The sequence below is a fragment of the Dendrobium catenatum genome, unplaced genomic scaffold (assembly GCF_001605985.2).
Source record: "Dendrobium catenatum unplaced genomic scaffold, ASM160598v2 fragScaff_scaffold_552, whole genome shotgun sequence".
Classification (NCBI taxonomy): Eukaryota; Viridiplantae; Streptophyta; class Magnoliopsida; order Asparagales; family Orchidaceae; genus Dendrobium; species Dendrobium catenatum.
Window position 1 is genome coordinate 175,871 of NW_021319014.1, and position 15,626 is coordinate 191,496.

At 33.4% G+C, this 15,626-nt stretch overlaps 1 protein-coding gene across 1 annotated transcript; it reads left to right on the forward strand.

The window, feature by feature from the left end:
- The first annotated feature begins 1,452 nt into the window (after positions 1-1,452).
- Positions 1,453-3,899, forward strand: LOC110110760 (peroxidase 5-like). The gene is made up of 2 exons (XM_020842382.2): positions 1,453-1,733; positions 2,808-3,899. Exons 1-2 carry the CDS (start codon positions 1,512-1,514, stop codon positions 3,651-3,653), a joined length of 1,068 nt encoding a protein of 355 aa, XP_020698041.1. The 5' UTR covers positions 1,453-1,511; the 3' UTR covers positions 3,654-3,899.
- The last annotated feature ends 11,727 nt before the right edge of the window (positions 3,900-15,626 follow it).

Here is a 15,626-nt window from a genome sequence, read left to right on the forward strand (position 1 = left end):
ATTATCAAATTTCTCTTGATATGGATATAATATAATTTTTTTATGAATTATATATTATTCTCTGACATAATTGGAAGGGGTGTCAATTTTTGACACGACCCGAAACCCAACCCGGACCCGACCCAAAAAATTCCGGGTTCGGGTCAACCCGTTTGCGAAATAGGCCAGGTTCGAGTTCAGATTTTTAACCCGTTTGAAAAATGGGTAGGGTTCGGGTTGTCCCGACAACCCGCGGGTCGACCCGATTGACCCGAAAATTTGATTAGTCGCATCATGATAGCGATGTGTCGTTGTTGAGTCCGTTAGGCATCATGCGACACAGTGTCACAGGCCATCGCGTCTAGCAGAAGGCAGAAGCAACGTCGCGCGACTCGCGCTAACTCGCACAGTTGCCGTCGCGTCACGATGACTCAACGTCTCTGTCACTTCGCCTCGCTCCTCTACCACGGCTTTGCCAGTCCGCCGTGCTGCTGCTCCGCCCAGATCGTGTTAGGGTTCATCGGTTCGACCCAACGCAGCCATGCAGGCCGCACCACCTCAACCAGATAGACGGCCTAGCCAAGTCGTCCAGCTCCAGTGTCCGCATCTGTGAGTCGCGACTAAGCGACTATGTCCGCGTGTTCTCGAGTCGGGTCAACCCGTTAAACTGCGCGGGTCGTGTCTGGGTTAAAAATCGTAACCCGTTTAGCTAAACGGATGGGGTTCGGATCAACCCGTTTATGCTCGGGTCAACTCAGATTTTACCCGAACCCGACCCGTTGACCCAAATTGACACCCCTAATAATTGGAACTGTGAGGAGAAGATATATAGTTATGGCATCTTCAACCGAAAAATAAAAATCATTTTTCACTCCAAAATGTAATTATTCTTCTTCAATAAAACGTCATTTCTTATTCTTTCTTGCACTTCCTGTGAGCTAACCATCTTTGACGCATTTTTCTCTTCTTTCAAGAACTTCTTTGGCAAATCCCGCAACCAATTTTTTGGTGGAGGTGAACAATTCGACGTCAATAATGATGCCGCACTATTCACCTACCGAAATTTAGCTTGAGTTCGAATGAAGCAAATGGCTGAGGCATACAATGATATGGAGTTCGCTTGGAGATGGTCTTAGCATGACTTCTCTGCTTAGAAATGAAGTTGGATGGGAGATGAAAAACTGTTTGATATATACCTTTTTAAATTTTGAAGTGAAAAATTAAATTTTTGGTTAGAGATGCCTTTAGATCCCATCAAAACTCCAAAATTTTTTGCTCAGTTTATATTTATATTACTCTTAAATTTACATAATAAAAATATTAATAAATTTTTTATTCTTAAAAAAAAAAAATCGAATTACCTCTACTCAAATTTTCTCCTCTTTGTTTTGACCAATGCCTTCTTCTCGAAGAAAAACTCCTCCCCTCGCCTCTTTATATTTAGGCTCTCCTTCCATGCCAGAGATCAAAGCTAGCAAGCTTCACCACTAATTGAAACAAACTATTCTAGCTAGCTAGCTGAAGTTGTTCAAATGAGCATGGTTTCTTTAATGAAACTCTTGTCTCTCTTTCTCCTCGTCGTACTGCTGACGCCGCCGCCGGCCGTCCAGGGCCAGCTTAAAATTGGCTTCTACAACAAGACATGCTCTACGGCGGAGAGTCTGGTTCAGCAGACAGTGGCCTCCGCCTTTGCCAACAACTCCGGCGTCGCCGCCGGCCTCATTCGATTGTTCTTCCATGATTGCTTCGTCAGGGTCTCTCTCTCTCTGAACCTCCTTAGATAGAAGTATAAAGACTTTAAATTTAAAATTTTTGCTAAAACTTCTTTCAGAACTCGTCTTTGGTGAATGGCAGGATTATTAATCCCATCATTTGATGAGTTATTATTTTTTTAATCCCAAAATAAATTGCCAAATAATTTATCATAATTTAACAAAATACAATAAATATCATTCCAAATGATTTTCAAGTTAAATTCTCTCAAATTTTAATAATTTGAATTTGCAAGATTTATTAAGTGAACATTTAAGATGGCCAAAATTATTTAAAATTTTCGTTATGAAATAGTAATTAGAAAGATAGACTTCTTAAAGATTATTTTAAATATATTTGAAAAAATATTTCGAGCAACTATCATGTTAATAAGAGTTCATTGGGAACTACGGCTCATTTATAAAGATAATTCTCATGTATATTATACTAATTCAGAAAAGAAATAATAATAATTTTTTTATATATATAAATTTGGAAACTCTTGGTTGATAGCTAAAACTCCTAAATCACATATTAAAATGAGCTATGCAAAGAACAACAGAATTCATAAACTCATTTGAATAGTAGATCTAATTTTAAAAATATATTTCTTGTCATAAAATATATTTTTTAAAATAATAAAACAATTATAGCCAAATATCTCTGTTGTAACAATTTGAAAAATAAAATAATGCAAAAGTTATACCAAACAAATCATGGATGTGAATGAGAAAAAATATTTTCTTTTCATCAAATTTCTACAAAATTAAAAATATATAATCAAATAAATATATGACAACAATCTATTATAAAAATTAAAAAATATATATCATACAAACTCTAAATAAATGTCTAAAACGTAGTTATATATACTTTTTTTTCCTCCAAACCACGAGCTTCTTTATCCTCATTAAAAAAAAACTCAAATAAAATATTACAAAATAATAAACTCTACTAATAAAATATTAAAAAGCTGTGCCAAACACACCCACAACCCTACTTTGCTTAGATTAAATAAGAAAATTTCCCAGCAAAATACAACATAATAATGAAAACCCAATCATTTCAACATGCAGGGTTGCGATGGCTCAGTGCTAATAGATTCAACGGCCAACAATACGGCAGAAAAAGACGCTCCCCCAAACAACCCAAGCTTACACGGCTTCGAGGTGATCGACGCCGCTAAATCCGCCGTGGAAGCCAAATGCCCCAACACAGTCTCCTGTGCCGACATCATCGCCTTTGCCGCCCGCGACTCATCCGCCCTAACCGGCAACATTTCCTACCAAATTCCCTCCGGTCGCCGCGACGGCAACATCTCCTTATCCTCTGAAGCCAGCGCTAATCTCCCCTCCCCTCTCTCCAACGCCTCCACTCTCATCAAGGCTTTTGCGGCAAAAAACCTTACCGTGGATGAGCTCGTCACATTGTCCGGGGCCCACTCCATAGGGGTTTCCCACTGCTCTTCCTTCAGAAACAGGATCTATAATTTCAGCTCGACTAGTCAGGTGGACCCCACGCTGAGCGCCGCATATGCGACACTATTACGGTTGGCTTGCCCATTCAATACTTCCCAGTCGGGAAATACAACGGTGGCGTTGGATCTTATTACGCCGTCGGCGCTCGACAACGCATATTATAAGGGGGTTCAGTTGACACTGGGGTTGTTCACGTCGGACCAGGCGTTGTTGACGCAGGCAAATTTGAGCACTGCCGTGAATGATAACGCAAACAATGCCAGTGGGTGGGCTACCAAGTTTGGGAGAGCGATGGTGCAGATGGGAACAACTGAGGTGAAGACGGGAACGCAGGGGGAGATTCGGAAGAATTGTCGTGTTGTGAATAGTGCAAATCTCGGGAGTATTATAGGAGTGGATGTTAAGGAAGAGGAGGAGGATGAGTCTTTGATGGCTTCTATGTGAGTGAGAGGTGCATGTGTATGACTAACGGCCTATGCTTTGCTTTATAAAATAAGATTGGAGGATGTCATTTACTTTGTCTTAGGACTAGCAATAATATATAGCTATCGATGTACGTACGCTGTTTTTTGACAAAAATAATTGGTCATCCTTCTTTGTTGTTGTCGCATGGGTACGTATACAATTTCCTCATGAGTGATGTTATAACTTAATATTTTTATTAATAAGTTGGTAAGTTGGGTGCATCAATATAAAGTTTTCTATTTTGTCTCTCTTCAATTATGTCTATTATTGACATCAATCGTAATTTTTTTAAAAAATAAACGATGGCAGTATAAGAATTTTAATTTAAACTATTAGTGTTTTTGTTGTTATTTTAATTATAATATAAAGTTTAATTATTGATTATTTGTTGTTGTTTAGAAATAATCAAATAGTTGATGTCTCAATTATGCTTTTCAATTTGATCTGTTGGTTGAGAATTTTGACTACTAATCAAGAATTATTAGTTCAAAACTTCGAATGTAATGATGTGAGCTTATCTTATTGGCTCAAAAGTCCAAAAATAAATAAATAAATAAATATTGTCCCAATTTTTTGGACAAATAAAAATTTCATCATTAAAGGAAGGAAATTCCATAGTATTTCTATTTGCTTCTTGCACAGATTAAAGGAAGGAACATTTAAATGGTCTAAAGAGTATATAAATTCAATTATATTTTATAATCTGATTATATTTTTAAATCATTAATTTTTATTAAATATAAATTAGTTGGATTTGATAAAAACTAAGGCTTCATTTGGGGTGGCTATCTTAATGCTTTCTAATGTAACTTTTTGACAAAAAAAAAAATTAGTTCAAAAATTATTTATACTAAAAAATTGCGTAGCCTAAATAACAAGCCATAAAACGAATAAACAAGCTTGCTCAGCCACATTCAAATTTAGCTCAAAAAAGTAAATATAGCATTTTTCTTTCTTGATTTTTGTTCTTAATACTTTTTGGTATTCTTTTAATGCTAAAATAAAACATGCATTCTTTATATTAAGTTATTATGATTTAAAAATTTTAACATTTATTTTGCAATGAATTCAATATAATAATTAGTTAATTATTTCTATATTATAGTAATCCTATAATTTATTGAAAAAAATATAAAATTCAGGCTCCCTAATCATATTTTGATCAGAATTTTTTTCCTTTAGTTGATACTTGATAGTGAATAAAATTACGCACTTTATGATCATAAAAATTATAATCATCAATTTCACACTTTACCAAGAAGTTCAACCTCCTATATTTTATGTCGGCCAAATTAATTATTAAGATCATGATCATGGGCGGATCCAACTTCTTTTTGTAGGGTGGGCAAAAAAAAATTTTTTTATAGGGGATGGGCAAAAATGATTAGGATTGATAAAATTATGACAAAAAATTTTTTTGAGAGGGGGCAAAATGCCCAAAATACCCAAAATATTATAAAAAAATACCCTCTAAAATTAAAAAAAAAAAAAAGAAATTTGAGGGTGGGCATTTGCCCCCCCTCACTTATATGGGGATCCGCCCATGGCCGGACCACTGCCGGAGGTCGTCACATTCGCAAGACCTCCACCTGAGGCTCTAGCCTTCACGAGATCATCACCTAAGGCCCGAAGTTCTGCCAGACCACCATCTAAGGCCCGAAATTCTGCCAGACCATCGCCTGACACCCGGACTTCTATCGTACAATTGTTATTTATAATCTGATCGCTCTCGGAGGCGAGTCAGCCCATTGTAACCGACTCAAATTCTAGTTGAATCATTTTCAACTGGGCTAGGCCCCATGGGTTTTCCCCTTTCAAGGGTTTTCCACGTAAAAAATCTTTAGTTTTCTATGTGTGAGCTGGATATCCGTGCAACGCTAAGACATAAAATTACAAATCTATCGTTGCGTATATTCTAGCTTGCAACATACATAAAAGAGAATATTGTTAATTTATCAATTTATTTTATGGTTTATTAATAATCTTCTATTATTATTATCTTATAAATTTGATCTATCTTAAAATATTCTACAACTTAAAGAACATATATTTTTTATTGAAAAATATGAATTTTTTAAGAAATATATCTATGGAAGGAAATTTTAGAAAAATGAAAAAAAGTGTTACTCATTCTATAATAATAGAACTTATATAAGGATAAAAAAGAGAAAAAATAAAAAGGATGAAAAGAAAATAACATTCACAACATTATTTTTTCAATATTATGTAATGTTATTATGAGAATAAATAGGGGTACACAGTGATACACAACAGTGCACAGTAGTACACATCACAATACAAAGTAGTATACAATAGTACACATCATCAAAATGAATAAAATTTAACATATCAAAAGTATTTCGAACAAACTTATTTAAATGAGCATGTACAATAATTAACATATCAAACACACAAACAATATATGGATTTTGACAAAAACGAACCAAAAGTATTAGCTTAGAATATCTAAATTCAAGAGCTTGCACAAAAAGTGTAGATTTTTTTTTTTTTTTTTGCAAAACTACAGAATAATTATACCACCAAATCCAAGCTACAGAGGAAAAATTAGAACACTGAGCAAGTGGCTTGAGGAGGAAAAATTATTACGTCCTCCCAAAGCTAAAATCACGCTAAAAAACGAGAAATGCCAAGCAAATACCGAGCAATACCAAACAATAACGAGGAATATCATCATGTGAAGACCAATACCGAGCTATACCGAGCTATACCGAGCAATACAAAAAAATATCTAGTTTTTCCTAGAGAAAACTCGGTATGTGATCGGTATTGCTCGGTATTGCTCGGTATAGCTCGGTATAACTCGGTATTGGTCTTTACATGATGATATTCCTCGTTATTACCAAATAATATCTAGCAATACCGAGCAAAAACCGGATTTTTTTTTGAGCCAATCGAGCCGCCATTCCGATGAAGCGAGGGGTTTGAGCGGGGAGGTCATGCTTGAGGTGGAACATCAATTACAGTGATTTTTAGTTTGCCATGAATTTAAAATTTCACTACAGGATTAAATTTTTCATCTCGGGTCGGGTTGGATCAGGTCGTCGGTCTCCAGGTGTCAGCATTTTATTGGAGTCTAGACGCAGAGCTACGTCCGGACATCGCACAGAATAAATTCTCCTTAATTGCACCGCATGTGATTAAAATTTTAATAATAAATAGTTTGTTGTTTTCTTTTTTAATGAATGGATTAATATTTTATATTTGTTATTAGAAGTACTTCTGTTGGGGATAATATTAAGGGGGATTTACATACATACCACTTTATTTCATGTTATTTATATATCTAATACTCAAAAGTTTAATATTATATACATACCACTCATATTAAATTTTAATGTCAAATATATCACTAATGTATTTCATTCTTACTACTCATATCATCCTATAAATTTTAATATTTCATTACATGCACCCATATTTGTTTTATGCGTGGTAGGCATATAATAATAAAATTTTAGTTGTTAGATATGCAAATAGCATAAAATAAAGTGGTATGTATGTAAATCCTCCTAATATTAATTAATGATAAAATTAAAAAAATATTTTTTAAACCATATGCCAATGTGCCTGAATTTAATTATAGAACATTTCTTTTATGCAAATTTGTATCATTTTATAAAGAATGAACATAAAAAATACCAATGTTTATCCTTTAAAAAATATTTTCATATTTTAATATTAGAACAATCAATTATTTGCATATACATAGAAGAGAATATTGCTAATTAATTTATCAATTTATTTCATGTTTTATTAATAATCTTATATTATTATTATTATTATCTTATAAAGTAGATTTATCTTAAAACATTCTACAACTTAAAGAACAGATATCTTACATGAAGGAGTATTATATAATTTATAAAAAATAAAATGAAACTTAAAAAATGAAAAATATTGTCATAAAAATATTTTTGAAATAATAATAAAAAAAATTTAAAAGAAATATTTTAGAATTATATGAAATGATGTCATTAAAGTTGAAGAACTCACATGTAAATAAGAGTTTTAACTTTATCATTTGTGACTCATCATAAGAAGAGGTCATCATTTGTGATAAAGAATAATATATTTGTATAAAGTGTAACATAAAAGAACTTTTTATTAATTTTATCATAACTCCCTCTAGAAATACTCATCAATTCATCATCAAACCTCCTTACTATTTGAAATGTTCTCATTAACATCAAAATATTAATCATTTCCAAATTATTCAACAAATCTTCTAAGGAAAAAAATATGAAATCTTCTATGTAATTAAAAAAAATGTGGTAAACAAAGTGTGTTTAGAAGCATGCGTATATGCTATACCATTGCATTGAAAAGCATATAAGTACATCATGTAGTTGCAACAAAAATTGCTCAAGCATTTATAGTGTGAATGCAATAAAAAATATACAAGTACTTTATGTAAATGCATCAAAAAGCCCATATGCCACTTAAAAGGAAATTTAAATTTCCTTTTTCTTTTTTCAAATTGAAACCAATTTCTCATATGTGAATGCATCAAATTTCTAAATCTAAGGTCTAAAAATGCTAAACGGGACTGATATATCCTCAAAAAATTAACTTGATCAAGCATGAATATCGAGGCAAAATCAAGTTGAAAACTTCAAAAATTAAATCTGGGACCATCCAAACTCCGATTTCAGCAAACTTACAATTAAAGTGAACGTCTCAAAAATACGAAGCCAACGACACTAAATTCGAGTCAATCTGAGTCCAAATTAAATGGGTCCAAATCAAGAACCTGAAGTGTTGTTGGAAGGTTCAAACCACAATTTGGATTGCCAAATAGTTTTCAAACATAACATGCTTATAATCGAATCGAGCAGCTCGATGAGACGAATCCAACGAGCCCAAGATCATTGAATTCTAATATCAGTAAGACATTCAAATGCCCAGTAAAAATCCACGATCAAGGGATTCTACATCAGCCACCCATCCAAACCACTCCCAATTTACCATTGATCTTCCTCCTATTTACAAGTCATGTCGCTCTATAAAATCTATAAATAGACCCCTACCTTCTCATGAAGGGGGGATCCCAAGTGAAAGGAAGGGAAGTAAGAGAGAGATCAGAGATCACTCTTGCCTCCTCGCTCATCCTCGACCACCGCCCGGAGTTCCGCCGGACCGCCACCTAACGCTGGATTTCTATCGGACCACCGCCTGGCACCAGAGTTTTGTCGGACCTCCGCCTAGCACCAGAGTTTTGCCGGACCACCGCCTGACACCAGACTTCTACCAGATCATCGCCCGACATTGGAGTTCTTTCGGATGATCGCCTAGCACTAGACTTCTGCCGAACCACTACCCGACGCCAAAGTTCTACCGAAACACTGCCTGACACAAAACTTCTGCTGGGCCACTGCCTGACACCAGAGTTCTGCCAGACCACTGCCTGACGCTAAACATAAACTCGGCCGTCGACTAACGCCGAACTTCCTCCCGGCTTCCAATTATTCTTAGACTTCCACACGACTACGGTCCTTCCAACCTTTGTTGCCCTCAGACTATGGTCTTTCAAACCTCCATCATTAGACAATGACCTTTATGATCTCCGTCGCCCACTGACTACAATCCTTTTGAGCTTCTTTTCCCTCGTACTAGGTCCTTCCGTCGCCCACCTGCTATAGTCTTTTCGACCTTCGTCGCTAAACAATGATCTTTATGACCTCCATCACCCTTTGACTATGGTCCTTCCGACCTCCGTCACCCACCGACAATGGTCCTTCTAATCAAACAAGCTCGTTAATAGTGATTCTTACTATTCCCATCATGTAATGCATTCCATATGATGTATATTTATTACATCAAGCCAAGGCCTTGCCCCAAGGAGGGGCCTCATTTGTAATCAACTGCAAATAATAGTTGATTCATTAAAACTGTGCCATGCCCCGTGATTTTTCCCTTTTTCAGGGGTTTTCATGTAAATTGGTGTCTCTTATGAATACTTCAATCTCTCTCTTATCGATTGCATGTTGGATCTTCGTACAAAGCTAAGATGTTAAACTTTATATTTCTCTGCACCCACGAATATTCCAGGTTGCAACAGGGAGTCAAGGACAAAATAAAAGTAAACTTAAATAATTAAGTCAGACTATCCTCCTTAAAAAAAATGGTGTTGAAATTAAGATTTGAATTAATATATATTTTTTCAACTGTAAAAGCCATGAATTTATTTAATTATATATTTGCATTAGGCCTTTCTTACCTTTTGCAAAAGAAATACACTTAAAATTTATCAACTCTTGAGTTCATCACTCACATTGTCGCTTGCAAAATCAATAATTGTACTCGATCCTTTGTTAGTAAGTGGCAAATTTGAAATGGTTCAAGTGCTTAATTAAAACATTTAAAAATCTCAATGATGGTTGCATTGACAAAAAATTTCAACCAAATGGGATCATAATTTCAAAAATGCTTACAAATATCAAAATAAATAAACAAGTGCTCATATTTTGATAAAAATACCAAAAAAAAAACATGAAATTTTGTAAACTGCACCAATAACTTCAATATATGTTCTTACCCATAAGGGTAATGTCTGTGTCGTCGATGCCTACTCTCACCCTCAATATCGTCATTAAAATTTACGCTGAACGTCATGATCTCTGATTTCTCATCCTCAAAGGAGAATGATCAAACAAAATAGCAAATGATTCATTGAAGCAACTTCTATGCAACAAGCTCTTCTATTAATTTCCACCACATAATTCATTCTCTATAGTTAATATTTACTATATTATATCAATAACTTTCTAAACCATGATAAAGGGTCTCATTTGTAACACCCTCTATAAATTCAATTAGAATCACTCCAATTGAGACGATCCTGTGATTTTTCTTTGTTTTAAATTTTTTATGTAAGAACTCGGGTGTCCTGCATCCTCTTCTATGTGTGTGGGATGGATCTTTGAACAAATACTAAGATGTTAAACTCTCTTTCTACCGCCATGCATATTTGACCCACAACACATATCATTAGCTTTGATTAACAATATTGTTATAGCATGCCATAAACAGTTAACAATTAGTAGTACAAAACTGTTGATTCCCTTACAAGCAACACTTGGCAATATTGGGACTCTCTTGTGTGGAATTCCTTATGATTTCAACCATGTCCATAAAGAAATTGAATGTCAATAAGTTGGGTATCCTTTTCACTTATCAATATACTCAATACTCTTTTAGGGATATCCTTTTCACTTATCTTTGCATGAAAAGTTCCATTGGTCAAGAACCACTTTGTTCATAAAGATATAATTGGACACTAGTACAAGCAGACCAACAATCTACATTAAGTCAACATAAGTTGGGTACGAGATCAAAAAGAATAAAATAAATTCATTTAGGCTTCGTTTGGGATAGGTTTCTTATAGATTCGGTTTTCAGATCGGAATCATGTTTGATCACTATATTTTTTTGTTGTTTGAAAAAAATGGTACTAGAAAAGCTACTTTCAACAACAGCTTTAAAAGTTACTTTCTCAACACCAGCTTTACAAATCAGTAAGAAAGTTGTCCCAAACATATCTTTAGGCTTCATTTGAGATAGTTTTCTTATTGCTTTCTTAAACATTTTTTTTTTGTGATGTGGAATCGTCCGTTGCCACGCCAAGCATCGCCGAGCGCGCTTAGCGGTCCGTAAACCCTGACCGACCTACTGAACCACCCACGCACGTCATTGTACTCGCAGCCGGCGCTTTGGGGCCCCTACTTAAGGGGCGACTGCCACTCGAGGGAATCGAACTCGGGATGGGGGGTTCCCAAACGAGCACGCCCACCAACCAAGCTAAGCATCGGTGGGTAAACAATTTTCTATTACAAAAAATTTATTGAAAGTCGAGTATGTCTTACGCGACTCTATGATCTTCAAACCTTTTCCGATGGTGAACACGACCTTGAGATCAAATTTGACATGATCAAGCCGATTCAAACCTCTCCATCTAATGGCTTTCTTAGACTGGACTTTAATCTTTGGAGTTGAGGCAATCTCAATGTTTATCACTAGCCAACTTCCACCTATAGATAACAATTAACATCCTTATCTCTGTCTCTCAGCCTCATAATTTCTCATCTCTTGGAATTTTAAGCACATTCATAAAATTAATCATTATTAAGAAAATATATAAGCATAGTGATTAATTATTCAAATTAATTTTCTCATTACTTTTAAAATTTTATCAATGTGCACTTAAAAAATATATATATTCTTAAATTAGTTATATAATCAAATGCATATATATCCCTAAACTAAATTTTATTTTAGTAGAAAGAATGCCTTAAGGGAATTTTGATAAGGTATGTCTAAAATTCATTATATGTCTCTTAACACTTGAAGTTGAATAAATATGTTCATTGTTTATTTTTTATGAAAGTTATTTTTTTTTTTTGGGGAAGTATATCCAAGAGTTTTCGACCGGAGTGACAAGTGAGATGGTTTTTTTATTGCTTTATAAAGCTGATTTTTAATACAAAAATTTATTGAAAGCAGGAAAAAAATAATGATCTAAAACTATCCCAAACAAAACCTTAGTGGATCTTAATCAAATTTGGAGTTCATACCATTTGTGGTAATAAGTAACAAATGTTTTTATTAGGGATAATCATACTCTTCTTAATGAGCATTATTATTATTTTTTCTTATTATGTTCATAAATATTTATTATAGGTTGTCAATCTTAATAATTAATTATTGATATAAATGCATTAGAAGACTCATAATAGATTTGGATTTTTGATGTAAAGAATATATTTTCATAAACATTAGTCATATTAGATGCAATAAAAATTATCCCTACAAATCATATTTATTATAAAAATTATAATTGTTATAATGACTATATAATACATTTGTAAATTTTCTTATGAAAAATAGAAAAATTAATTGCATATGTGTAGTGATATGTATGCTGGTAAAGCTCTTTTACATATTGACTAAACAGGCCGATAGAGTCACGATTTTATGGGAAATCACTGAATTTTTCGATATAGTAGGTTTTATTATAGTGTTTGATGAAACATCATCACATAAGTAGAATTATCACCAATAAATCTCATCTAGTATTTTAAGTTTTTATGATTGATTATTTTTATTTATTTCTTAGGTTTGGATGGTTTTATTTTTTTAAATTTTATTTTGATTTTTTGTTATTCCAACTATTCTCATTTTTAATTTATAGTTAAGAGATAAATTTTTAATTGTTCTTCTATTGCATTTGTTTTATATGTTGATTTTATATTTCTTTTATATTTTTTAAATAAAAAAATATTCATGTTCTTTTATTACTTGCTATTTTACTGAACTATATCAAATTGTACATATAATAAATTCAAATATAATTTTGAAACTGTTTTTTTTGGGATTTTTTTAATCAAATACACAAAATTCAAATTCATTGATTAATAGCCTATGACTACGTTTTTGGGATAAAATAGTTTTTTTTTACAAAAAAATTTTGAACTGAAAATTCTTGTTCTAAAAATATACTTCAGAAAATATTAAAGCTTCGTTTGGGACTTTATTAATTCTTAAAGTAATTTTCTATTACAAAAATTTAATTTTTTGTACTAAATAATTACTTTAAGAACCAATACGAAAGTCATCCCTAATGAAGCCTAAGACTTCATCTGAGATGACTATCTTACTACTTAAAAACAATTTTGTAATGTCAAAATTTTAATTTTCATATTAAAAAGTACTTCTAAAAGCAGTTAAAAACCACCCCAAACTAAAAAAATTATTCTATGCGAAGTCCGGATGCAGCTCTGTCTGAACACCAATAAAATTGTGACGCGTGGATTGCTCACGTGGATATTCATATGTATTATGTTTTATTATTTTTGTCTTATTTATATATTGTCAGCCCGACTAGCACGACCCACAAGTTTTTTCAAATTTAGAAAAAAAAAAAAACCTTCACCATTCGGTTCAATTTAGGGTTGGTCCTTCTTTTTCAGGATTTCAGCCGCTACAACTGTTTTAATATATAATCAACTTAGGGGTGGGCTTGCCTGGGGGGGGGGGGTGATTATGGGGAGAATAAGGTATTTGGGTGAGGAATTTTATTCTAGCTACTTAGGAAAATATTTCTTGTGGGGAAGGAGGGTTGAGTGTCCGAAAGTTCTGGATGCCTAGCAGATTGTCTACTTCCTCTTGGGTAATTCCTCGGAGGGCATCAAAAACCTGTCAATAATTTATTTGTTTGCAAATCTCCATTCTTCTTATAGATATTAATTAAAAATTGATGCATGGCAAATCTGCATATGCATATATATTTCCTTTAAATTAACAAATAATTTTTTTTTTGAATTATATGCCTTCACTAAATTATATACAATATCATCACCCAATCGAAAGAAACATGACATTTGGTCCTGGTACTTAGGGGCATGTATTGAAGTGTGCTAAAAGAATCAAATTAAGATCAAATGTAAATTAAGAAATGAATTAGTAAAATGAAATAAAAATTATGATGATGCTCTTAGCACTCACAAGTAGTAAAGACACAAAACCATTTATGTAACTAACTGACTTTTGCATTAAAATCTTCCTTAAAATTTTAATAAACTCTCGAACTAAAATTTTTGTAACTGATCTCGCCCAATTAATAGATAAAAACTCATCTACATTATTTGATATTGAACGGAGTCTCCTTGGGGTTTGAAAGTTATTAAGTTAGTAAAATAAATTTGAATACAAATACATAATAATTTTTTTTAACATATATAGTGGATGGGGGATTGATCTGTTCAACTCTATCATCTCGCACTTTACTTTCTTTGATGAGACTCCTGTAAGTGCAGAGCTAAGTAAGGAGAACTCTTGATTTATGTTTGGCAAACCTGTAAGAATTGCCACTTCATCTAATGTGAATTGTATAGCATGACCCTTTATTATAAAACATTATCGTGGAATATCCTACAGTTTGAGGAGCTCTTAGATCAGTTGGACATTCTGCTCGAGAGAAAGGAATTTCAGAAATTGGGAGATGTTTATTCTCCTCAAGATGTCCTCCACATTAGGGTTTATTATATTCACAAAGGTGTCGCTAATTGATCGGAAAGTTGATACATATCATCGAAAAATAAGAGGTCAAACATAGATATGAAATATTAAAGAAATAAACACATAAAATATGAAAAATTAAATATGCAGAAGATAGACAAAAAATACGCATAACCCTAAATAGGCAGCAACCAACATGCAATTATTAAAAAAAAAAAACAAACCATAAACCCTAAAAGGAGTCGAAAAGGAACAACAAACACAAAAATTTGTTAAGTACGAAATAAATACGTAGAACTAAAAACATAGTTTATATGCAGTAAATATGTAGAAGATATGCAGTTATTATGCAGACAATTATCACGACAAACAAATAATTGACTAACCTTTTTTTAAGATGAAGTCATTAGCACAGATGAAAGTGATCGAATACCAGAGTTGCAAAGATAACAATGAAGGCCGAAGATGCAAGGAGAACAACGAATAACAAAGAAAAAATAATGAATACTAGCATGAAAAGTGAAGCTTCTGCCATTGTATTATTTTTACCAGGACCCTGGGCGGGTTGGCCGAGGTCACAACAACAATAATAATAATAATAATCATAATAATATACAAATGAATATTCATGTGGGCAATTTACAAGTCATAATTTTATTGATGTCCACACATACAGCTGCATTTGAACTCCATTAAAAATAATCTCTCCAAACTAATCCCAAACAAATAACCCAAAGGAAATCGAACAATTATTACGTCCTCCGACCGAATGCAGAGGAACATTCGGTCTTAGGCAAAATTGCGCCTATTCCGAGGTGTACCGAGAACTCGGTACACCTCGGAATAGGCGCAATTTTGCCTAAGACCGAATGTTCCTCTGCATCTTTACACCGAACCAAATAAAATTTCAAGGAAATC